The sequence below is a fragment of the Palaemon carinicauda genome, chromosome 3, assembly GCF_036898095.1.
Source record: "Palaemon carinicauda isolate YSFRI2023 chromosome 3, ASM3689809v2, whole genome shotgun sequence".
NCBI lineage: Eukaryota > Metazoa > Arthropoda > Malacostraca > Decapoda > Palaemonidae > Palaemon > Palaemon carinicauda.
In genome coordinates, this window is record NC_090727.1 from 170,153,350 (window position 1) to 170,179,401 (window position 26,052).

The 26,052-nt window shown below is 46.6% G+C and overlaps 1 protein-coding gene across 3 annotated transcripts in view; it reads right to left on the minus strand.

The window, feature by feature from the left end:
- LOC137638759 (ubiquitin carboxyl-terminal hydrolase 48-like) overlaps positions 1 to 26,052 on the minus strand; it is a 355,352-nt gene that overhangs the window by 310,401 nt on the left and 18,899 nt on the right. For all 3 annotated transcript variants that reach the window (XM_068371107.1, XM_068371105.1, XM_068371106.1), the window contains exon 2: positions 8,253 to 8,621. In XM_068371107.1, the coding sequence (XP_068227208.1) occupies positions 8,253 to 8,621 (369 nt within the window). The remainder of the gene's footprint in view (positions 1 to 8,252; positions 8,622 to 26,052) is intronic.

A 26,052-nucleotide genomic window follows, 5' to 3' on the forward strand; every position in this document is an offset into this window, starting at 1 on the left:
TCAAGCAAAAAGATCGTTAACCATTAATCAGAACTAAATAATAGCTATCTAAGCTAATATAGAAGTTTTCCAGTAAAGCGACAGCCGAAATCTGAGAGAAATACTTCACCAAAAGCCGTGAAAATACTCCAAGATCATAAGCGTATCCCAGAACGTCTTGCCGGAAGCACGACAGAGGAAAAATTGAGGAGGTGTCAACAAGAAGTACTGTAGTACCTGGCCACAGGTGGCGCTGGTGAGTACACCCCCTTCTAGTATTGTGATAGCTGGCGTATCCCTCCCGTAGAATTCTGTCGGGCAACGGAGTTGACAGCTACATGATTATCGGGTAAGTTTAATATTGAAAAAGTTCCTTTATTAGAATTAAAACCATTAAGCTAAGAAAGAATGAACAAAACGTTATAAACGGTTTACTCTTACTGCAACGTGACACCGTGAAAATTCTCTCTCTATCGTAACGATAGAGCGCAAGTTGAACGTTCTGAACGTCAACAACTGCAGAAACAAAACAAAACGTTAGTTCAACTTTGAAACAGTACGAGACTATCAAAGAAATTCTTTCAAAAACATTAAAATAGCATAATATGTTAACAGGTAAAACCGAAATGACGGGCTCAATGTTAATTAACTTCGGTACAAGAAAAGACCGCCTACTATTAGGAAAGGTCGAATATAAACAAATATAAAAATTAATTTTAATAATTTTATAATAAAAGGAAGTTAATCGAAGAGGCCTATAAAAGGCGGAGAGATATAAGATAAATCTATAACTTTTGTTAAGCAAAATTAAGAAAGAGAGTCTATACTCTCTTAGACACCAACACTTCCGTCTAAGGGAAGGGTCGGCCATTTAAAGGTGAAAGAGAGTTCATACTCTCTTCGTCACCATAATTAATCAAATTAATTCCAAAAGCTAGCTAAGCTAATAATAGAACTTCCTGAATAGCGAAAGCTGAAATCTTAGAGCAATACTTCACCAAAAACCGTGAACAAGACTCCAAAATTATAAGCGTATCCATGAACGTCTTGCCGGAAGCACGACAGAGGAAAAATTGAAGTGGTGTCAACAAGAAGTACTGCAGTACCTGGCCACAGGTGGCGCTTGTGAGTACACCCCCCTCTTGTATAGCGATCGCTGGCGTATCCCTTCCGTAGAATTCTGTCGGGCAACAGAGTTGACAGCTACATGATTATCGGGTAAGTTTAATATTGAAAAAATAATAGTCTGAATTAATTTCAATTAAACTCACTCAGATTTATCTTTGCACTAGTAGATATAACATATAGAAAAATTAGATTCATCCAGTGATAAATAACGGTTTTGGGTTCAATGGCGGATGCTCCCCTTAAGAAAATTTCTAAATAAGGAACATCGTGAAGGAATCTTTACTTTCAACAAACCAAATTCTTGAGCCACTTCAAGCTAATACTTGCAGGCTTACTTTAAAATGACAAATTCGTAGATAATTTGTATTTTTCCTAACTATACAAACTTTAGCTATTCAATAGGGGTATTACTTTCAGCGTAGCTGAAATGACGAGCCATTAATTTTCAACGAGGGTTTAGTACACACACCGCTAGTTAGCGGGGTAGGGGAAGGTAGCTTGCTACCCACCCACCCCCCTCTCTCACACCTGTGCTTGAGCTCACTTTGCCTGGAGGTAGGACTTCAAGGGGGATAGGGTTGGCGGGCAAGCTTGGATAAATAGCTAATGTTTGTATAGTTAGGAAAAATACAAATTATCTACGAATTTGTCATTTGTTCCGTAACTGGAATACAAACAACGCTATTTAAATGGGGGTGACTCACCTAATAGGAAGGGTGGACATCACAGCCAGTCTGGCTTTCGGCTTTGCCCGGGGACTCCTTATTTGAGTGTGTAAGCACTCAAGAAATAAGGAGTCCCTGCACCTCGCTAAAACCTTGCTACGCAAGGTCTGCGGCCTACGCAAGGTCTGCGGCCTACGCAAGCTGTGTGTGAAGGTATGAAGAAGTGTGACTCATCCTAGAAAGTTGTTCTGAAGTTCTTTAGATGGAAACTAGTAGACTAGGACTTTCCCAATACCACCTCGTCAGGGTATGGGGACGTAACAGTATTAATATTAATACTAGAAACATGAAGTTCGCTGACTCGCTTGGCCGAAGCCAAAGATAGCAGGAACACCATCTTCCAGGTTAGGTGACGATCTGATGCCTGGCGTAATGGTTCATAGGGAGGTCTCTTAAGAGACCTGAGAACTCAAACCACGTTCCATGGGGGAGGTCTCACTTCCGACTAAGGGCAGGTAAGCTCATAACTCCATATGAGTAGAGAAAGTTCTAGCAATGAGGAAATTTCCATTCCTTTCAGCCAGAAGGCGAGGCTTAAGGCTGAGCGATAGCCTTTCACTGCCTAGACTGAAAGGCACATTTCTTCCCACAAATACACAAGGAACTCCACTATTGTTGGAATAGTGGCATCGAGTGGAGAGATACCCCTTCCACGAAACCAACCACAGAAGACTTTCCACTTTGCCTGGTAGACTGCTGATGAAGACTTTCGCAGGAGTCCAGACATCCTGATCACAACTTGTTCCGAAAATCCTCTCTAAGAGAGGAGATGCTGGATAGTCTCCAGGCGTGAAGCCGTAGTGAACCTACGGCTTTGTGGAAGATGTTGGCATGTGTTTGCTTGAGTAGATTGTGTCATGGAGGGAGTTACCTTGGTGGCTCCGTTAGGCATTGCAGAAGGTCCAGGATCCATTCTGCGTGATGCCATAGCGGACCTATGAGGGTCATTGAAAGACTGACCGATGTTCTGGTCTTGCTGAGTACCCTCCTCATCAGACAGAACGGGGGAAAGGCGTAAACGTCGATGTTGTCCCACCGTTGTTGGAAGGCATCTTGCCAGAGCGCCTTGGGATCCGGGACTGGGGAGCAGTATAGCGGAAGCTTGAAGTTCAACGCTGTCGCGAACAGATCCACAGTCGGGGAACCCCACAAAGTCAGGACTTTGTTGGCTACAAGATGATCCAAAGACCACTCGGTACTCACTATCTGAGATGCTCTGCTCAGGTTGTCGGCAAGCACATTCCTTTTGCCCGGAATGAAGCGTACCGATAGTGGTATCGAGTGGATTTCGGCCCATCTCAGTATCTCTACTGCTAGATGGGATAGTTGCGGAAAAAAAAGTACTTCCTTGTTTGTTGATGTAGGCCACTACAGTACTGTGGTGTTGTCACTCATCACCACCACAGAGTGACTTGCCAGGTACTGTTGGAACTGTTGAAGGGCCAGAAAGATGGCTTTCATCTCTAGGAGATTTATGTGGAGGTACCTTTCTGACTCAGACCAGAGGCCTGAAGTCGTGTGGTGCAGCACGTGGGCCGCCCCCACCCTTTTTTTGAAGCGTCCAAAAACAGCATCAAATCCGGGGGGAGGACGAGAAGATCCACTCCTTTTCGTGGGTTCTCGTCTGCCACCCACCACTGGAGATCCGTCAGTTCCGCAGGTCCCATGGGGATCTGGATGTCCGGGGAGTCGTAAGCTTGATTCCACCAGGACTTGAGTCGCCACTGGAGGGATCTCATCCTGAGGCGACCATTGGGAACTTGACGGGCCAGCGATGGAAGGTGACCAAGGAGACGTAGCCACAATTGGGCTGGAAGTTCTTGTCGTCTGAAAAAAGGTCTTGCGACCTTCCTCAGCCTTGCTATCCTGTCGCCTGATGGGAAGGCTTTGTGGAGAGTGGTGTCTATAATCATGCCTAAGTATACCAGTCTTTGAGTGGGAAGCAGTGAAGACTTCTCAAGATTTACCATGATCCCCAGATCTTGGCAAAGTCTCAGAAGTTTGTTTCAGTGTTGAAGAAGGGTTGACACCAATTTGCTAGGATTAACCAGTCATCCAGATAACAGGGGAGACGGATGCCAATCCTGTGTGCCCAAGATGATACTAGGGTGAACACTCTGGTGAAGACTTGTGGTGCTGTGGAAAGACCGAAACACAGCACCTTGAACTGGTACATTCTGTTGTCTAGGCTGAATCTTAAGTACTTCCTTGAAGACGGATGGACTGGGATCTGGAAGTACGCGTCCTTTAGGTCCAGTGTGCACAGGAAGTCTTGCAGTCTTACTGCTAGTCTGACCGTGTCTTCCGTCTCCATGCTGAACGGAGTTTGTTTGACAAACGTGTTCAGGGCTGAGAGGTCGATAACTGGTCTTCAGCTTCCAGACGCCTTCTTTACAAGAAAGAGTCGACTGAAGAAGCCTGGGGATCCGTCGAGGACCTCTTGGAGAGCGCCCTTCTTCAACAGGGTTTGGACTTCTGCACGAAGGGCTTGCTCCTTTGACGATCCCATGGCAAGGGAGTTCAATGACACTGGATTCGTCGTCAGGGGAGGTAGAGATGTTATGAACGGGACGCGATATCCTAGACTGATCACGGAGATTGTCCAGGAATCGGCCCCGAGTTGCTTCCACCTGTTTGAGAAACTTTGTAGGCATCCCCCCACTGGTGGACATGCAGGGGGACTGCCTATCCTAGCGTTTGTGGCCTCGGCTGCTCCCTCTAGGATTCTTGCCTCCCCTGGAGAACTTTTTGCCTTTCCTTTCTTTGACAGGTCTTCGCTGCTGTTGTCATTGTAGTGGTCTTGACTGGACGGGACTGCTGTGGTGCTGGAGGCTTATAGGGCTTGGATGTTAAAGCCCTATGAAGGAGGGAGTCTTGATGAGACTTCCTCCACCTCTCAGCGGCATGTTCCACATCCTTAGGCTTGAACAGGAGGGATCCCTCTAGGGAGGAATGTCTGAGCCTATTGATCTCGGCGCTAGAGACCTTCTGATGGAATCTCTCAGTTACTGCATCCCGACGTTTCAGGATGGTATTTGCCCACAAGTTCGAGACTTGGTTGGCCAGAAACTCGATCATGCGAGTACCTGAGAGCAGGAAGGTTTCCATAGCCTTCCTGGTACGTTCCTTGGAAAAGTCCTCGGAACGTATCAGGATACCTATGGTCCCCAACCAGATAGCGAGCCACAAAGTGACTTGCATAGCGCACTTCGCAACTTTCTCCTGGTTGAGGATCTCGGCTGCCGAGAATGAGACCTGCCGGTTGGAGAGTCTCTCAAGAGGGACTCCCCTGGTTAGCTCTTACAGCGAGTGGTGACGAGGAAGAGCTAAACAAGGCTCCTCTAGGATCTCGGAGTACCTCCTCTGCTGTACGCGAAGAGGAGGGAGGAGCTTGTTGGTGGTACCGGAACGGTTGGAGGAAGACATATCGGAGAGCAGTTGTGAGATCTTGTCCCTGGTACTCTTAACCCCCTGAGACCAGGGCAGGGCTGCACTGGTCTTAGAGGGTTTTTGAGTACCAAAGACACGGTCTAAGACCGTGTCTTTGCCCTCTCGAGGAGGGATCTCTGGGTCGGAAAACCCGTTGAGAGCCCTCATTAGAGTCAGAATTTGCCAAAACTCATGTTCTGACTCTTGCTGGTCTCCTCCTGCTGTAGGACTTGCAGCGAAGTCTCCTTCTATCCCCGAAGGCTCTTCTTGGGGAGAATCGCGGAAATTCCCTGAGTGGCTAGTTGGCTCCATCCTAGTCCTAGTAGAGGACTTCGACAATGTTTTGGAGTTTTTAGATTCCTTCCTGGGAAGGATATAAGACTCCAACATTGACGAGGGTGGCATGTCCCTTTCAATCCCCGACTGAGTAGACCCGCGGCGCAGAGAGAGGTTTCCTCCATTGGTGCGATGGGGGAAAGTCTCTCCTCGCGTGATTCCCTTGGGGACGGGAAATTTCATCCGAAAGGGAAGGAGAGGCAGTCTGAGGACTAGAAGGAACCTGCCTGGAAGGTCTGCGTGGAGCAGTTTCGCCCTTGGGGAAGTGACCGCGACTGAAACTCCTCTTTTACTCTTCAAAGGGGTAGAAGAAGCCATGGTTCTGAGTCCCAATTCAGAGAAGACAGGCTTGAAATCCTGAGTTACGACTCTGATCAGGGCACCGAACCAGGGTTGTTGGCTGACAGACATGCTGTCAGACATACCCTTTAAAGGGACAGGGATTGAAGGATCCCTGGGAGGAGTCACCATCATTGGTGGGTTCGCCTGTGGTAGCTTTGGGATCATGGACCCCTCTGGATGTTTCCCTTCTCCCACAATGAGCGGTGGTATGCGATTGCGGGGAGGGAAATGAGGCGATGGCGACCTTACTGTCCGTCATTCAGCAGTCTCGCACGCGGGAGAATAATGGCGCTCGCACGTAGGAGATTATCAGGGCTCGCACGCGGGAGACTGGTGGCGCGTGCGCGGGCGAGAGTTCGCACGCGTCAATGCCAGCCGTAGGGCCCGCGCGCGCAGGCACGCAGTTGAATCATGTACGGCACGCGGGAGAATGTTGGCGCGTATCCCTTGGAGAGGATGGGCGAGTGTGCGCAGGGTGCGTGCGCGTATCCTTGTGGATGCGCGCGGGAGAAGGCTGGCGCGCAGGTACTGGTTGGCGCGCAGGTTTTTCCTGGCACGTAGGATGATGCGCAGCATGACGCGCAGGAAAGTTGGATGTTGGGCGCGTATGCACGCGGGCAGGAGACTGTTGGCGCGTGGGAGAGCACTGGCGCGCAGGAGATCGCCATTGCACAGGAGGTTGATAGCACGCAGCTAGGCGCATAGCGCGTGATGGAGCTATGCTCATGTTGGAGCACGTGCGCGTGTTGGCACGTACGCCCTTGATGCCCTGTGTTAGGGTTTAGTGATGGGGCCTGACGAGCTACTAAAAAGCATTCGTCAGGTCTCGTTGGCATGTAGCGCGTCTGTTGTTGGCGCGCAACAGCGTGCTTGGGTGGAGCCTTGTTAGGCCCATGTAGAAACGGTGACGGCAGGTCTGTTGGGTGGAAGGTCGACGTGTCCTTTAAAAGGACGACCTTCAACCGAAGGAGATCGCGAACGATCTGCAGAAAGGTCCAGGACCAATGCAGGAGCAGTGATGGATGATTAGTCTAGAGGTTCCTCTGCGGTGGACTGCATCGAAGATGTTGAACCAAAGAGGCGCCTCCTCACCGCAGGTGGAGGAAGGCCTCTATGGTGAAGAGGAAGGCGAGCCTTCCGACGAATGCGCCCTCTGGGGGCCATTGGATCTGCAAGCTGACCTTCTGCAGTCCTCCGAAGAGGAGTCTCTGTAAGTGAACTCCCCGGGGGGGGAGAAACACTAGCAGGAGAGACTGACGATGGACTTAGTTTCTCCCTCGTAGGTTGAACAGGAACGGGAGAAACTAAGCTGTCAGCTACCGTAGAGTTTGGAGTGGAAGAAGTGATGGGTGATACAGCATTGGATACCTCTGACACCACAACGTCAACAAGAGACAGAGGATCAACCTCTGACGGCGACGACGATTGCTTGACAGTGGCACCCATTCGGATGTAGTTAAGCAAAACCTCCTTGGAGGACGAACCCGTAAGCCCCAAGGAGGACCAATGCTGCAAAAGGGAAGTTAGTGACATATCCTCCCCAGGGGGGAGAGGTGGAGCTGCTGCGCTAGGGGAAGCAATGTCATCTCTCAAGCCCCGAGGTTGGTAAACAATACATCGGCTACGCTACCACTCGACGGTCTCTGAGTGGGAGCTTCGGAGGAAGTTTGGGCAACGGAAGAAGAGGCCTTGGGTTTTTCTCCTTTCGAAGCAACCTTCAAATATCCCGTTTGGACTTCTTCTTCCGTCGTCACGAAAACCTCTCCCACTAGGAGGCAGACCACTCCCTACACTTGTTGTTGCTATCACACCGTTGGCCCCTACAAGAAGGACAAAGGGCGTGAGGATCAGTCTTGACCGCCGACATGAATGTTCCACAGGGGGGGTCGGGAAACCTAGGGCAGGTGCGCGTGATCGCAGAAGCCAACTTCACATATACAGAACTAGAAAAAGAAAAGAACAAAAGCAATTAAATGGCTGCCAATATGACGGCAAGGATGAGAGCGGACACGTCCGACCACCATCCGAGCCGAGAGCAAAGTGAGCTCAAGCACAGGTGTGTGAGAGAGGGGGGGTAGCAAGCTACCCTCCCCTACCCCTGCTAACTAGCGGTGTGGGTAGTAAACCCTCGTTAAAAATTAATGGCTCGTCATTTCAGCAATGCCAAAAGTAATACCCCTATTAAATAGCGTGGTTTGTATTCCAGTTACGGAACAAATACTGTATAGCCTACTTAAATATTTAAATATAACAAACAAGAATCATATATTTACTCCACTAAAGCTTGATACTTAGTGGGTAATAAAAACTTACTGGCAAGGAAGAGATTTTGGAATTTTGTCCAACCCAAAGACTTTAAACAGATTTTCTTTTGTTAACTCCTCTTCAGTAAAACGTTTTGAAGGGGAGCTTGATTTACTTATGTCAGACTTTTGTTCAATGCCTTCTGATACAGATGAAGCCTCATTAGCTGTACTTTTCACGTCAGTGGTAGTGCTAGTTTCCTGTTTATCTTGCGTCTCTGCAGTTGATGACACAACAGGATTAGATGGTAAAGGTACTGAAGTTGTCGATCCAGCAACGCTTGTAGTAGTTCGTGTAGCATTCTGGGGTAAGCTTAAAACCCACTTCCATTTATCACTTTGATAACCTGCCTTTATGTAGGACAAGTCGTTGCTGATCCTGTGAAGGGGGAATATATAATGACATGAATGCAATAGAAACAAATACAATTCAAAGCAAATTCAACCATTTAAGGTAAGGTATCAAAATACTGTATATTCTAAATTGTTTTAAGTATATTTGGTCAATATTTAATTGAAACTAATTGGACAGTTATAAAATCTAAAAACTAGCCTCATAGTTTCCAACCATGCAATTTGAATTTGATAGTACAACTTAAAACTGAAAATGCAAGTGTATGCACTACAGTCATGTAATTTTTTATATACTAAGGTATATTGATTAGTAATCGTATTATCATGGCTAGTTAAACCATTCCCAGGTACAGTAGGATACAACACTTTTGTAGTAATTTTTTCCCTGTTTTGGAAGGAAGAATGAATGGTAGTTAATAGTAAGTGATGTCAATATATACAATACACAACCCACACCTTATAGGTGCTCCAATGCATTTACTCCAAACTTAGGATATTTACAAAAAATAGAATTGGGAAAAACATGACAAATTTGAAATAATTTGTATTTTTCATAAGAAAAACCTGAAGCTCTTTATATATAAGTATTATTTCGGAGCTAGCTGAAACCAGCCGTTAAATTTTGCGAGGTGTAACTACCCTCTGCTGGTTAGCGGGAGGGGAAGTAGCTGGGATAGTCCGCCACCCTACTCACACCAGCACTAGTAAACACCATCACTTTGTAATTGCGATAGGATTTCTGGTAGGTGATAGTGGGAACAGTAAGTGTAAAGAGCTTTAGGTTTGTATAGTTAAGAAAAATGTTATTTTTATTAATAAAATAAATTTTTGAATATACTTACCCGGTGATCATATACTGTAAGCTGCAACTCTGTTGCTCGACAGAAAAACCTACGGTCAAAATACGCCAGCGATCGCTATGCAGGTGGGGGTGTACATCAACAGCGCCATCTGTCGAGCAGGTACTTAGTACTCCAAGTAAACAAAGAACCAATTTTCTCCTCGGTCCACTGGGTCTCTATTGGGGAGGAAGGGAGGGTCCTTTAATATATGATCACCAGGTAAGTATATTCAAAAATTTATTTTATTAATAAAAATAACATTTTTCAATATTAAACTTAGCCGGTGATCATATAAGCTGATTCACACCCAGGGGGGTGGGTAGAGACCAGCATTACATGTTTACATTATTATGAGCTAAGTATTTTGTATTTCAATTTAGCAGTTATTCAAAATAACAAACATAAAATAAATAAGTACCTGGTAAGGAAGTCGACTTGAACAATTACTCTGCCTTTTTAAGTACGTCTTCCTTACGGAGCCTCGCGATCCTCTTAGGATGCTGAGCGACCCCTAGGATCTGAAGTATGAAGGGTTGCAACCCATACAACAGGACCTCATCAAAACCTCTAATCTAGGCGCTTCTCAAGAAATGACTTTGACCACCCGCCAAATCAAGTAGGATGCGAAAGGCTTCTTAGCCTTCCGGACAACCCAAAAACAATAATAAAACATTTCAAGAGAAAGATTAAAAAGGTTATGGAATTAGGGAATTGTAGTGGTTGAGCCCTCACCCACTACTGCACTCGTTGCTACGAATGGTCCCAGAGTGTAGCAGTTCTCGTAAAGAGACTGGACATTCTTAAGATAAAAAGACGCGAACACTGATTTGCTTTTCCAATAGGTTGCATCGATTATACTTTGCAGAGATCTATTTTGTTTAAAGGCCACGGAAGTTGCGACAGCTCTAACTTCGTGTGTCCTTACCTTCAGCAAAGCTTGGTCTTCCTCATTCAGATGGGAATGAGCTTCTCGTATTAACAGTCTGATAAAATAGGATAAAGCATTCTTTGACATAGGCAAAGATGGATTCTTAACTGAACACCATAAAGCTTCAGACGGGCCTCGTAAAGGTTTTTAAATAGAACTTAAAGAGCTCTTACAGGACATAAGACTCTTTCTAGTTCATTTCCAACCATACGATAAGTTTGGAATATCGAACGATATTGGTCAAGGCCGAGAAGGCAGCTCGTGTTTGGCTAGAAAACTAAGTTGTAGAACATGTAGCCGTTTCGGATGAGAATCCGATGTTCTTGCTGAAGGCATGAATCTCACTGACTCTTTTAGCTGTGGCTAAGCATATCAGGAAAAGAGTCTTTAAGGTGAGATCTTTCAGGGAGGCTGATTGTAGCGGTTCGAACCTGTCTGACATAAGGAATCTTAGTACCAAGTCTAAATTCCAACCAGGTGTAACCAAACGACGCTCCTTCGTGGTCTCAAAAGACTTAAGGAGGTCCTGTAGATCTTTATTGTTGGAAAGATCTAAGCCTCTGTGACGGAAGACTGATGCCAACATGCTTCTGTAACCCTTGATAGTGGGAGCTGAAAGAGATCGTTCTTTCCTCAGATATAAGAGAAAGTCAGCTATTTGAGTTACAGAGGTACTGGTCGAGGATACGGATACTGACTTGCACCAGTTTCGGAAGATTTCCCACTTCGATTGGCAGACTCTAAGGGTGGATGTTCTCCTTGCTCTAGCAATCGCTCTGGCTGCCTCCTTCGAAAAGCCTCTAGCTCTCGAGAGTCTTTCGATAGTCTGAAGGCAGTCAGACGAAGAGCGTGGAGGCCTTGGTGTACCTTCTTTACGCGTGGCTGACGTAGAAGGTCCACCCTTAGGGGAAGTGTTCTGGGAACGTCTACTAGCCATCGAAGTACCTCGGTGAGCCATTCTCTCGCGGGCCAGAGGGAAGCAACTAGCGTCAACCTTGTCCCTTCGTGAGAGGCGAACTTCTGCAGTACCTTGTTGACAATCTTGAACGGAGGGAATGCATATAGATCTAGATGTGACCAATCTAGTAGAAAGGCATCTATATGAACTGCTGCTGGGTCCGGGATTGGTGAGCAAAATATTGGGAGCCTCTTGGTCATCGAGGTTGCGAAGAGATCTATGGTTGGCTGGCCCCAGGTGGCCCAAAGTCTCTTGCATACATCCTTGTGGAGGGTCCATTCTGTTGGAATTATTTGTCCCTTCCGAATGAGACAATCTGCCATGACATTCAAGTTGCCTTGGATGAACCTCGTTACTAGTGATATGTCTAGACCTTTTGACCAGGTGAGGAGGTCCCTTGCGATCTCGTACAATGTCAGAGAGTAGGTCCCTCCTTGCTTGGAGATGTACGCCAAAGCCGTGGTGTTGTCCGAGTTCACCTCCACCACTTTGTCTTGAAGGAGAGACCTGAAGCTTTTCCAGGTCAGACGTACTGCCAGTAGCTCCTTGCAGTTGAAATGCATTGTCCTTTGACTCGAGTTCCATAATCCCGAGCATTCCCTACCGTCTAATGTCGCACCCCAGCCTACATCCGATGCGTCCGAGAAGAGAACGTGGTTGGGAGTCTGAACAGTCAGGGGAAGACCCTCTCTAAGGTTGATATAGTCCTTTCACCAAGTCAGACAAGACTTTATCTTTCCGGAAACCGGGATCGAGACCGCTTCTAGCGTCTTGTCCTTTTTCCAGTGAAAAGCTAGATGGTATAGAAGAGGACGGAGGAGTAGTCTTCCTAGTGACACAAATTGATCCACGGATGACAGTGTCCCTACCAGACTCATCCACAGCCTGACTGGGCAGCGTTCCTTCTTCAGCATCTTCTGGATGGATAGCAGGGCTGGGGGCTGATCGTCTTGTTCAGCAACGTCCTCATCAGAGGGTTCCTCATCCGAAACTGATGGGGAAACGGCAACGGAGTGGGCAACGTCTGACTCGCTGAATCCGGTCGCACTGGTGGATGCGTGACGGAGCCGGACGCAATATCATGGCACTGCTGCACAGTCTGTGAACTGTCAACAACCATGGGTGCGCGAGGAAGTACAGCGTCAACCCGAAACTGTCTAGACTGTCTGGGTTGTGCAGTCAACACCCTACCGGGTTGCTGAGGTTGACGCACTGCGTCACAACAAGTTACCTCTGCTGGTTGTTGAACGTCCTGAACGTCAACAACCACCTCCGAGCGTCGCTTAAAGTCAACGTGCGACTGGCAACCCACACTGGGTCGCATCGGTGGAGGAACCACCTAAACTGGCAGACGCGAGTAGGTTACCTCAGCGTCAACAGGGCGCACAACCGACCGGTTGGAAGGTTGTTGGCCAGAAGGAGGAACCACCTCAACTGGCAGACGCGAGTAGGTTACCTCAGCGTCAACAGGGCGCACAACCAACCAGTTGGAAGGTTGTTGGCCAGAAGGTTCTTCTCCGCATTTAAGTCCTCTATCAAGGACGCAAGCTTGGACTGCATGTCTTGCAGCAAAGCCCATTTAGGGTCTACGGGAGCAGGTGTGGCAACAGACGGGGTTAGCGACTGAGGCGGAACCATTTACCATCCCTGAAAGCCTTGTTATGTGTGACATAATAGTACAGCAAAACTTCAAAGGCTCGACAAAAGTAGAGAAGTTGACCTGTAAACAACTTGGAGCGTCTCCTGGCTAGGCGCCAGGGCGAGTCTACCAGAATTGAGAAGTCTATCTGGGCAGAGGCATGAACTCCCAAGCCGAGAACTTCTCTCGTGTCCTATCAGACTCTCGCTCTATAAGCCAGTTTAAAAGAAGGGAAATCAAAGGCTGTATCCCTAAAACTCCTCCTGGTGCAAAAACCAGTCGCCTAGCCAACGTAACGCTCTCTAGGAGAGCGAGAGAGCACTAGCTTAAAAACAACGGCTTTGAAGTAGCTAGGCCTAGTGTAAGTTCTGACGTTAGGCGAACGAGGAGCAGCAGTTACAAGATCCGGACGAAGATCCTTAAAAAATCATCATGATTTAATTAAAGTCCATAGGAGGCTAAGCAGCTTAAGGCTCCTCTCCAAATGACAGAGTCCTCAAGGAAATATCAGTAGGAGGGAGAACAGCACTTTCTCATCTACAGGAACCTTGTCCGATAAAAGCTAGGTTATCTCAGTGAGTCTCTCACTGGTGCATTAGTAGCAGACCAGAAGGCAACGTCATGTAACTGCTTGACAGTCTGTGAACTGTCAACAACTGAACTGTCAACCACAACAGGTGCGTGAGGACATACAGCACTGGTGCATTAGTAGCAGACCAGAAGGCAACGTCATGTAACTGCTTGACAGTCTGTGAACTGTCAACAACTGAACTGTCAACCACAACAGGTGCGTGAGGACATACAGTGTTCACTCGAGACTGCTTTGACTGTCTATACTGAGCAGTCAAAACAACTCTAGAATGCGGAGGTTGACGCACCGCGTCAAAACAAAACAACTTAGACTGTTGTTGTACCTCGCGAACGTCAACGGAAGGTTCCGTGCGTTACTGAACGTCAACATGCGGCTGGCAGGGTACACTGGAACGCATGGGTGGCGGGACTCTCTTGGAGTGCGGGAGAAGGTCGCCTCAGCGTCCACAGGACGCACAACCGTGTTGGTTGTAGGCTAGAGGTTGGTGCAGTGTCAACCTTCTCCGCACGAAAGTCCCGCATCAATGACGTTAACTGAGACTGCATGGTCTGCAGCAAAGACCACTTAGGGTCTACAGGAGCAGGTGCGGCAACAGACGGTGTGACTGCCTGATGCGGTACCGCTTTGCCTCTCTTAGGAGGTGAGCAGTCGTCGGAAGACTGCAGCGAGTCCGAACTGACCCAGTGGCTACAACTGGGCCGTTGGACTTGCGCGGAAGGGACCGACTTGCGCTTAATAAGCTGCGAGACCTTGGTCCATGGTTTCTTACGAGAAACCTCTTCCGCAGACGAGAAATAAATGGGCTCTCTCGTCTTTGTGTGGGTGGGGCGATCTTGGGTAGATACGCCCGAAACCACGGAGGGAAACGTCTGTTCGTTGATCAAGGCCTGACGAACCCATAAGTCGTTCGACATTACTTCTCCCCTGGGCTTGGGAGCTTGCAAGAGGTCCCGGACTAGGTGAACGACAGGCACGAACAGACGAACCCTTGGACGCAACACTGTAACACTTTGCGCATATCACTTTATCACTTCGATTTTCTGTTTTGCACTTATTTCACTGAAATCGAAACTTTTACTGATTTCTACCTGAAACACGCAATTCTACCCTTCATTAAAAGGTAGTAATTGCGAAAACAGTCGTATAATGCAGCTCATTAATACTAGCAAAAACAGAAAACATATATAAAGATAAAGAATTCAGTGGCTGGGAAAGAGACTAAACACTAGTTCAAATAAACTACGTTTACAATCTCTCACCGCACATAGCCTGGGGACAAGAATAAAACCCTAGAAACGTTTTACCTTCTTCCCCGTACAGCGACTAGGGAGGAGAGTAACACGAGAACAACGTTACCCGCTTGAACGGAACGTTTTTTTCTCTTCTCTCTCCCTCCGTCTCTATCTCTCTCTCTCTTTCTCTCTTGATTTCGCACCTGAGAGAAGAGCCCAATTATATATCGTCAAAAAAACATGTTATTTGGCTAAAGGAAAAAACTGAAAGGTTTTCCAAATAAAAAGTTCCTTTAATTTAGAATTTAAACCATTTAAGCTAAGAAAGAATGAACGAAACGTCAGAATCGATTTACTCTTACTGCAAAGTGAAACCGTGATACACTCTCTCTCTATCGTAACGATAGAGCGCATGTTGAACGTCCTGAACGTCAACAACTGCGTAGTTTAAAAAACTAAACGTTAGTTCATCTTTGAAAACAGTACGAAGACTATCAAAGAAATTCTTTCATAAAACATTAAATTTAAAAAGTTTTAAATTCTTTAAAGGCTAAATACGATATAATGGGCTCAACGTTGATTAACTTCGGTTCCAAGTTAGGACCGCCTACTATCAGGAAAGGTCGCATATAAACAAAACATAAAAATTTATTTTTATATGTTTATAATAAATGGAAAGTTAATCGAAGAGGCCTAATAAAGGCGGAGAGATATAAAATATATAGATCTATAACGTGTTAAGCAAAATTACTAAAAACCTAAACACACTTCCGTCTAAGGGAAGGGTCGGCCATTTAAAAGTGAAAGAGAGTCCATACTCTCTTTGTCACCATAATTAAATCTATCCAAAACGAGTTCAAGTTTTGAGATGAAGATAAAACCCCTGCATAGCGAAAGCTCAAAACTAGAATAGTGTACTTCACCAAATAGTTGTGAAAACAAATCCAGTTAGTAACAGCATATTAGTAGGTCTTGCCGGAAGCCCGACAGAGAGAAAATTGGTTCTTTGTTTACTTGGAGTACTAAGTACCTGCTCGACAGATGGCGCTGTTGATGTACACCCCCACCTGCATAGCGATCGCTGGCGTATTTTGACCGTAGGTTTTTCTGTCGAGCAACAGAGTTGCAGCTTATATGATCACCGGCTAAGTTTAATATTGAAAAATGCAAATTATTTCAAATTTGTCATTTTTTCCAGCACCAAATACAAATCTTACACTCTTTACATAGGAGACTCACCTTATGGTGGGTGGAAGTCCAGAACTCAACTGGATGGAAAATGTCCAGGGGTGTCCCTCTGTGCTATGTACAAGATGTTTAGAGGGAACCCTGACACCTCGTGATCAGTAAGGATGACGGCCTGGGCAATTGGTGCTAACATGACAAATTTGGAAGTAATTTGCATTTTTCCTAACGTACAAACCTTTAGTTATTCAATAGGGGATTATCTTTTCAGTGAAGCTGAAAAATCCATACGACTTTGAGCGAAGTGAAACTACCCCACCACTAGTTAGCGGTAGGGGGTAGGAGAGGTAGCCAGGGTAACCAGCCACACCTCTCACACACACACACCTGTGTCCTATGTATTTTGGTCACTTTTGATTGCAGGTAGGACTTATGGGGGACAGGTGATGGAGGAGCAATTTGATTAAATAGCTAAAGGCTTGTACATTGGGAAAAAATACAAATTACTTCCAAATTTGTCATTTGTTCCGACGCTAAACAAACCTTTTACTATTTTATAAGAAGGACTCACCCGTTGAGAGGGTAGAAGTCCTGACCAACTGGTTGGTCTTTGACCTGGGGTTTTCCCATACGAGCATCACAAGTAACAGAGAGAAACCCTGACACCTCGTTAAACTAGACGTGCAAAGCACGATTAGCGACCTTAGCATTTCTTGTGAATGTGTGATGCTAGCAGTGTGACTAGTCTATGGAAAACATTCTTAGAAATGTAGGAATCTTAAAAGTAACCAAAGACGTTACCCAATCCCACCTCGCCAGAGTGTATGGGGATGCAACAAGTATATTTATCTATACTAGGTTACACAAGGGAAAAGGTTATACCAGCAAACAGTGGAGGTCAGCTTTACAGAGTATTATTATTATTATTATTATTACTATCCAAGCTACAACCCTAATTGGAAAAGCAAGATGCTATAAGCCCAGGGGCTCCAACAGGGAAAAATAGCCCAGTGAGGAAAGGAAATAAGGAAATAAATAACTGAAGAGAACAAATTAACAATAAATCATTCTAAAAAAAGTAATGTCAAAAGAGATATATCATATATAAACTATTAACAACGTCAACAACAAATATGTCATATATAAACTATAAAAAGACTCATGTCCGCCTGGTCAACAAAAAAGCATTTGCTCCAACTTTGAACTTTTGAAGTTCTACTGATTCAACAACCCGATTAGGAAGATCATTCCACAACTTGGTAACAGCTGGAATAAAACTTCTAGAGTACTGCGTAGTATTGAGTCTTATGATGGAGAAGGCCTGGCTATTAGAATTAACTGCCTGCCTAGTATTACGAACAGGATAGAATTGTCCAGGGAGATCTGAATGTAAAGGATGGTCAGAGTTATGAAAAATCTTATGCAACATGCATAATGAACTAATTGATCGACGGTGCCAGAGATTAATATCTAGATCAGGAATAAGAAATTTAATAGACCGTAAGTTTCTGTCCAACAAATTAAGATGAGAATCAGCAGCTGAAGACCAGACAGGAGAACAATACTCAAAACAAGGTAGAATAAAAGAATTAAAACATTTCTTCAGAATAGATTGATCACCGAATATCTTAAAAGACTTTCTCAATAAGCCAATTTTTTGTGCAATTGAAGAAGAGTACCGTAGGAGCGGTTGCACTGTGGGGAGGGGGAGATGAAAGAAAGAAAGACCCAATTATAGGTATTCTTTGTCAATCATCCCAGACTTACATTTGGTTAACTCTGTCCTCATCATCTGCTACTTGTCCATCAAGGTGCTCGGTGTTGTAAACCATTTATTGCATAGCCACTGCTAGGGCAATGGAGAACGTCTGCATGCTCCCCTGGGTCACGTCTTGCAGGATGGGGGAGGTGAAGGTCGGTAATGCTTTCACAGTGCCACTGGCATGGCCTGCGTCACAAAGTCGCTACTTGTAAACGTTATGGGCGAATGCCTACCAAAAACGTTATGAGCTCTAAGTCACCTCTATGAGAAGGAAATGGATTCAATGACTGCTCCATGACCCTGTGGGTTCCAGTCACAAATGAGATTCTGATGAGTCTCCTTTGACCTACCTAAGGTTGGCAAAGCGCACTGAACCTTTGGGGCAAGCTATCTTCCTCGAAGTATAACCCCAAGTTAATCCCTGGCGTAAAAGCCATTGCTGCGGATCATTGATCACGTTACGGAGGATTTCCAGTCCAAAGGGCTTTAACCTGAGGTCTGAGCTGTCTGGAAAGAAGGCAGATGTTACTTGGTTCCTTGCCATGAGTGAGATATATTGAGGGTGACTCATAGGGTACGACCACCCTCTTGGCCGAGGGTAACAACATGAGAGAACTGTCCTCGGGATCAACTGAAGATCTGCTGTCTAGGAGTCCTGAGTCGTTGGGAAGGGGTATCCTCGGGATCGAAGGAAGCAACCCATGCCCTATGGAGGGGCTTAATTACTGTACCCGACTACGGGTAGATAGGCTCCAACTCTGTGAAGAATGATGATTGGCGACGAGGGAGAAAGGTACAGTATTGCTTTACAGTCTGGAGGAGATGCTCGAGGAATGAGCAGTGACCTCCCGTCGCCTAATCTAGGAGCAGAATTCCTCCCAATGGTAATTTGTGGGTCTATTACTGAAATAGTGCTCTCGAGAAGAGAGACAAACCTTACACGATTCTCACCACAGAGAAAATTAAGTTGTAAAGGAAGTCCTCAATGGGTCCTCGATGTTGTAGACATGTCTGTTAAGAAAGCCGTCTCTTAACCAGACAAGACTGCCGACGACACCTACTCGGCGATGGGGAGAAGACACTATCCTTGGAGGAATTGCTCAAAAGGGAGCCTAACAGGTGAAAGCAGTCTTTCTCCAGCAGGAAGAAGGAGATCAATGCCTGTCATTGACATCCACACTGCTTCTTGAAAGGAGGGCATCTGAACGGAGGCTGGTGGAAGAAGTCTCCCGCAGAAGGGGTGGATTGGATAAATTCCAAAACCCATAGACAGGACCCCACCCCCAAGGGTAGACCACGTAAGTGAAAGAAGTGTTTCTCGTGAACGAGAAAGGAGATGAATCTCTGCCGTCACCGTAGATACATCTTCCAAAGGGAAGAAGACGCCTTTCCAGGAGAGTAAGAGACGGTACCATTCGTGCTGACCCTACAGTATTCCTGAGCACATGTAGTACGGTATGTCCTCCTAACCTTTCTTTGATGTTTCCTAAAACTGAGGAGATTGACTCCAGGGAGGAAGAGAGTCTCATCTGGCAGCCTCCTTATCAGGACAGTCTCTTGATCAGATCTTGTAGAGAACCAGAGGAAAGGAAGATCCGTGGTGCCGAAGGACCTGGGATATTGGCTGCTACTGAAGAGGTTGTATTCGACAGAGACTGATGTAGTCTTGGCAAACCTGTTGAAGTTTTTGCTGGCTGATGGCCATGTCTATAGATACCCGTATTTGGTATGACAGTCGGGTCTCTCCTGAGATTACTTTAATCCTCATGGTAAACTCGATATTTCTCGGAGGAGCTCGAGACTGTTAGGATTAGCCAATCGTCCCGAAGTCTCTAGATATGAGGCCGATCCTGAAGGGGTACGTTGACCCTTGGGTAAAAACTCTATGACAATCTTCAGTGCCTAGCTAAACTGAAGCACCATTCACCGACATGACAGGCTGAAGACGGATGTCCAGAAAAGGGGACTAGGAGTATTAGTCCTAGCGGTCAATCCTGTACAGGAAATCATGGGGTAACTGTTTGTATGATAGCAAGCCGTCCCCTCGTATGACAGAGTTTGAAGATCAAACTTGTTCCACAAAGAAAGGCTAAAAACTGGAGGCTTCTGTAAGAAGTGACCTAAGATGCTCGGAGGTATCTTGACTAACCACATCTTCCCATGAGACCGATGTTCCAATTGCCAGGATAGAGACCGTTTTCCACCTACTAAAGAAAGGTGGAAGAGACAAGAGAGTATACTCTTGTAGCTTGGCTGTGAACTCCCTGTCCCTAGCGAATAAACACGAGACAAGTATTGAGCTTGTAAGAGGGGATTTTTCCATTACTGCAAAAACCTCACTCCAGGGTGAGAAAGGAAGATATGTACTCCTTTCGTACAAATCCAGCTGAAGGGAGAGCTCTGACTACGGAAGTCATTGTCCGAGTTCACGAACAAAACGGAGTCTCTGTGAAGAACTGGGCAAATGTTTCTCTGGGAAAGGATTTCGCGGATGGAGGCTGAATGTGATCACACTAAGGTCCGAGGATGAAAAGGCCGACGGAGATCGGGAGCACACAAGATGCCGACATCCTCTGGTGTCCTAGTAGGTCACCCATCCCAAGGTCGACCAGAATTCTAGCAACTAAGTTAGCATAGCTGTTGCGTTAGATAGTAATAAATTCAATTAACTAAGACCGAGAGAATGAAAAGGGCGGTATCCTTATAAGGTTGTGTCCCCCAATGCAGGAGGGATAGATTCAAAGAATCTGCCGACACAAATGCGTCCGAGATCCGATTTGCTGACAGAGCCTGCGCAAATAGTGCAGTTCCTATCCATGCAAAGTGGCTTGTGAGGTAGTCCTATATATCAACAACAACATAGAGGGTAGCGGCAGAAGCAGCAACCTAGTCCTTGAGGCCAATGGTACGTAACCATTCTGAAGTAAGAACGAAGAGGAGGTGAAGAACGTACGTCCATGGGGGATGAAAGTCCACAAACACGCCAGATTCGATGAAGAATCCACGCTACCTGAATGCAGGTTCTTCGAAGTTCGGAGATGAAAACCTCGGGAACCGAAAAAACCCTGTTTGTGAGAACAATCTAACTCCAAAGGCGAGAGGGGTATGTAGTGTCAAGGTTAACCATTGTACTAATATTACCCTTGGCATTGATGGAGGGAGCTGGATTAGGTTCCAAGAAGGAAATCTTTGTTAAAACTCCTTAAACTCTACGTGGGAGGGCAACAAAAGTAGCGTAAGCCCATGAGAGCAGTGAAAGGTGATCTATGTCGTCTAGATAAGAGTACTTTCCAAAGAGACTCACGGGAAGCTCACGATTCTATGAAGTGAGGGTCTCAGACAGAACGGATCTTTCCGGAGGCATCTTTACCAAGGAAGGCGAAGTATCAATGGTTAAACCGTAGATGCTGGAAGTGGATGTTGATTCTAACAACAACCTAGAGGAGAGTTGCTTAGTGACGATCCTGAGCAGCTTAGTGATTATCACAAGCCGGCAAACACCAAACGGCAAGCAAGCGAACGGCGAGCTGGCAAACATCAAGCTGACGAACGGTGAGCTGTTGCATGGCGAGCCGGTGAACAACGAGCTGTCAAACGTCGATTGGGGAACTGCACGATCAGTGAGAAGCTGGAGACCGTCTAGTCATTGAATCGGCAAACTGGCAAATCAGTGAGCTGGCGAATCGGCCAACTAGCGACCAGCAAGCAGGCAATCGGATATCAGCGAGCTGGTGACCCAGTGAACTGGTGACTGGCAGTTGGTGAGTTGGTAATTGGTGAGCTGGCGACCGGCGAGCTGACAATCAGTGAGCTGGCAATTGATTAGCTGGATGATGGACAAACTGACGATCAGAGAGCTACAAATGGTCTTGCTGTGAGTTGACGATTGGCGGTCGGAGCTGGAGGTTGGTGAACAACGAGTTGGCGATCGGTGAACAACGAGTTGGCAATCGGCGAACGACATGTTGGCCACCTAGAAGCTAGTGCTCACCTGTGGTGCAAGCAAAGTCTATATTTGCCATGCACTGAGCGACACGCCTCAAAGGCAGTGCGCAAATTTTGACAGTGCGTACGGGTAGGGTAGGGCCTACCTGTAAGGTGAGCATGGTGCATCGTTGGGAGAGCATGCAGGCCACCGTCATGCAGAGGAGCTCGCCCACCCACCTCGCTAGGTGGTTGAGTGCGCAATAGTGATCGAGACTCGTCTGCAAGACTAGGATCTGTGTCTTGTCTAACTAGAGCGTTCTGGAGAAAACACTCCTGCTTGTCCTTACTCCCACGTGAGACTGTTCACATGGAAAGAAGGCTGCATTCTTGCTGCGTGCTGGCACGTGGGTAGAACAGCATGTTCTCCCTTAATCGTAAGAGTCGGGTTACGCTTCCAAGTGCAGCAGCAGTATGGCCAAAGCACTCATGGTAGAGAAGGGTACCTTTTCATTTGCTCTCACTATTGTGTAACAATAATTTCATAACTACCTTTGAAACACCCTTGATAAAATATGAAGACTAAGATATAGAACCCCTAATGAACCGTGGAATTAACTGTACCATAGGTGTTCATTCAGCTTTGCATTTAGAATATGTTTTAGTCTATCAATTTTACTCAAAATAGCCTGAGCATACTCAGGAATGAAATAAATTTTTTTTTATTTGTCTTATAAACTGGAAGTGTTTCCTTCCCCTGTTTATGTCCCCTTCTCAGCCACTAATTTAGCTTTTTTCCTTATTTTTTTTTTCCCTCTACTAGTGTTGGGTGCTTGAGTAACCTGAAATGTAGCTGACGCTATTTAAATTGGATTCCATGCATGCCGGTAACAAGTGAGATGGCTTACCTCTGAATAATATTAAGCAACTACATGTACAGTTCTAGCTGGGTCCCCTTGCCCAGTGTAAAATCAAGGGGTGGTGCCCAGTGCCCAGTTCTCTTGACCTTTTACCTAGATTTTTAGGTGTTCCACCGTTTTACCCTTTTATTTGGTGAATGTTGGAGTGTGGTTGGCATTCGAACACTGGGCAGTCTGCGTGCTACATCTGGCCACAGTCCACAAATCACTACAATGCGTTTGCGGGAAGGGGAATGGGGCTACGGCAAATGACCGTTGACCACCTTACCTTTCCAAGCAGCTACTACCACCTTACCTTTCCAAGCGGCTACTACCCCCGCCTATGCAGGATGCAGTTGGTGATCCTCGTTTGCATGAGGACACGACGGCCGCTGAGAACTTAGAAATACTTCCTGCTAAAGACACGGTGATTACTAACATGAAGACAGATGATTGATGAGAGGGAGAGTGTCTCCACGTCGACGAGCGATACCGCGATAACGCAGGGTCGACCGTTACCACTGCACAAGAAGTTGGTCGGTGAGTCGACGATCCTTGAGAAGGTGAATCATGGATCGCTGGGCGTAAAGGCTGACGGATGTATGATGATTCACGTTGAAGCGATTCACGCACTTGTGAGCGAACTGAAGGAGAGCGATGCGATGGTTTGAGAACGATCTGAGCTAGGGCTGAACGCTGGCTAGCTAAGTGATGGATCAGTGATTCCCGAGACAATGATGGTCTATGCGACGGGAGTGATCACTATGGTGAACGCTGTCGATAAGCGATCGCTGACGAGCAGGCGATTTCCAAGGTGGTGGGTGAGCAGGCAATTCTCGAGTTCTCAGCTATTCTCGCGCAGCAGGCGCTTGACGACAAGCCGAACACATAAGCGATTTACGCGTTACCAACCACATAGGCAGTACACGAGTGGTCGATCGTTAAAGAGCAGTCAGTTGTCTACAATGGCCAGGCGACTCACGAGCTGATGGAAGCATCGGCAATTCACGCTCAGACGGTCGATGGTGAAACTGTCGAGCAGGTGAGTGTGTGAAGAGAAAGCCTGGTGTGATGGAGAACGTTGAGATGAGATAGGAGGTGGAGGCGTTGGTCGGTAACCACAGGAGTCAGGCTGGACGGCTCCTTCAGAAGAAGAAGACTGAAGAGGCGAAGAGACGTCTCTTGGCCAAGGGAGCAGGAGCACCTTGAAGGCGAAGCAGAGGATGGACACGGCGAGGTCTTCTGCCGCCGATACGAGGTAAGAGCATAGGATCAGCAAGCTGACCATCAGCAGGTCTCCGAAGAGGAGTCTCTATGTGAGACTCTTTACTGGAATGGGAAACACACGTCGGAGAGAACGTACCTCGGACTTTGCTCCCCCACCGAAAGATGTTCGTTAGGGGAAGGAGCAAGACCTCAGCGGCACGAGATGAAGAAGAAAACGCAGTCATAGGAGCAGCTGGGAGGGCAGCAGACGAGCTCTCCGAAACGTCGACACCGGACAAGGGTCGACGTCTGACACAAGCTGAAGATCCACACCCCGGTGCAAGAACTAAAGCAGCGCTTCCTTGGAAGGAGCACCGGGCAAACCCAATGTCAGCCACAATTGTAACAAGGGAGAAAGAGACAGCCTCGTTCAGGGGGGAGTGCCGGGGCAACCCCACTAAGGGAGGCAGCACCGTCTCAAAGACCAAGGTCAACCAGGAGTTAAATGGCTCACGCTACTACTCGTCGGCCCCTGGGAGGAAACCATCCAAATAGGAGCTTCGGAGAAAGGTCGGGAGGCAGAGGAAGAAGACTTGGGTTTTTTCTGCTTTGAAGCACCCTTCCAAGGAGAAGAATCCCGCTTAGACTTCTTCTTCAGTCTATGCCCATACCTTTCCCATTAGGAGGCAGACCACTCCCAACACTCATTACATTTGTAGTCTACAACGCAGCGTTGTCCTCTACAGACGGGCCAAAGGCTGTGGGGATCCGTCTCCACAGCAGACATAAACTTCCCGCAGGAGCGCCCCTCTGATCCAGTAAAAGTAAGCATGGCCACTGAAGAAACACAGCACACACACACTAAAAAGAAAAAGAAAAAATCAGTTATTGAAAGTCCAAAATGGAGAGGAGGAAGAGCGGTGACAACCGTTCTCCATCCGAACCAAAAACAAAGTGAGGCTCAGTCACAGGTGTGTGAGTGAGGGGTGTAGCTAGCTAACCCACTCACACCCCGCTAACTAGCGGATAGGTAGTTAACCCTCGCTAAATTCTAATAGCTCGTCCTTACAGCTTCGCCGAAAGTAATACTGTACTGCTATGAATAGCGTTGGTTTGTATTCCAGTTACAGAAAAAAGTTCACTTGCCCACATGCGATAGTTTCCAATCGTCACTTCTCTGACTCCGGGTAAGTGCTTTAAAACTAGCCTGAGCAATATGAATGTTTCCATTTATGAGCACCCTCACAGAGCTCATTGACTCGCTTTTGGGAATAATGTGCGTGCGATGAATCACAACATTATTGCCCATTGTAGCATTGTGAACTTGTTCATTAAGATGTGTGTGCCCACGAAAAGTACATGCAGCTAGCTTAGCGATCAAACCTACGTCAGTATTATATGTCTGCCTGACCGCCTTGTGGGTGGGACAGGCGTCCCTGTAAGTGAATACAGGTAGTTGCTTGCTATCATTCATAAAAGTAAGCAGAAGCTGAAACTATCCCCTTGAAACTAGAGGCTTAAAAATAACAATCTTGCAAGGGTATGCCTCACTAGCTCCAAAGTGCTCTCCATTCAATAGGGAAAACAAGCCCAAGAAAATAACCCTGGAGGATTACATTTCAAGAAACTCGGCGTCTAATGAGAGTCATTGTGCCCCAGGGCACAATTATGGCATGCGGTGACCGTAAGTGATCGGCAGTAAACTATATTTGCGGCAATTACCCTGAGGTTTTGTCTTTGCGAGCATGCATGCATACCCAAAGGAGTTCGTTTCAGTCTTTAATGGGGTGTTCGCGAAAGCCTGTAGTTGTGTAAACCTCCTCGGGGAAAGGAGTTTCCCATGAAGAAATGTACTGTAGTCTTCATTGTAAGGGTTTTTTGGCCCAGATTGCAAAGAACACAAACACTAGGCAGGTTCGTCCCAGCTTGCCAGCATGTGCCACCGAGCACTGGAAAACGCTGGAATATGAATAGTTTTGCGTGTAAGGATTAATGGCCTAAGCATGCAAATAACTCAAATCCCTGCCAGGAGCCAAGAGGTTGGCAAGTAAGGTTTTGTGTGTTCGTTGTCTGGTGAGGCATGTGTTAGCGATGTGAACGCTGGCAAACGTTAGTGGGAGCTGATGAGACACTTGCAGAAATGTGGAAGTTTGCACATCTGCATTTGCAGGCAACTTGAATGTCTGTGCATGATACCTCTCTTCTGTAATGTATAGCAAGCTAAAGCTTGCACAGTTACTTATAGCAAGAGAACAAAGTTATAATAGGATGTATTGCATAGAGAGATCT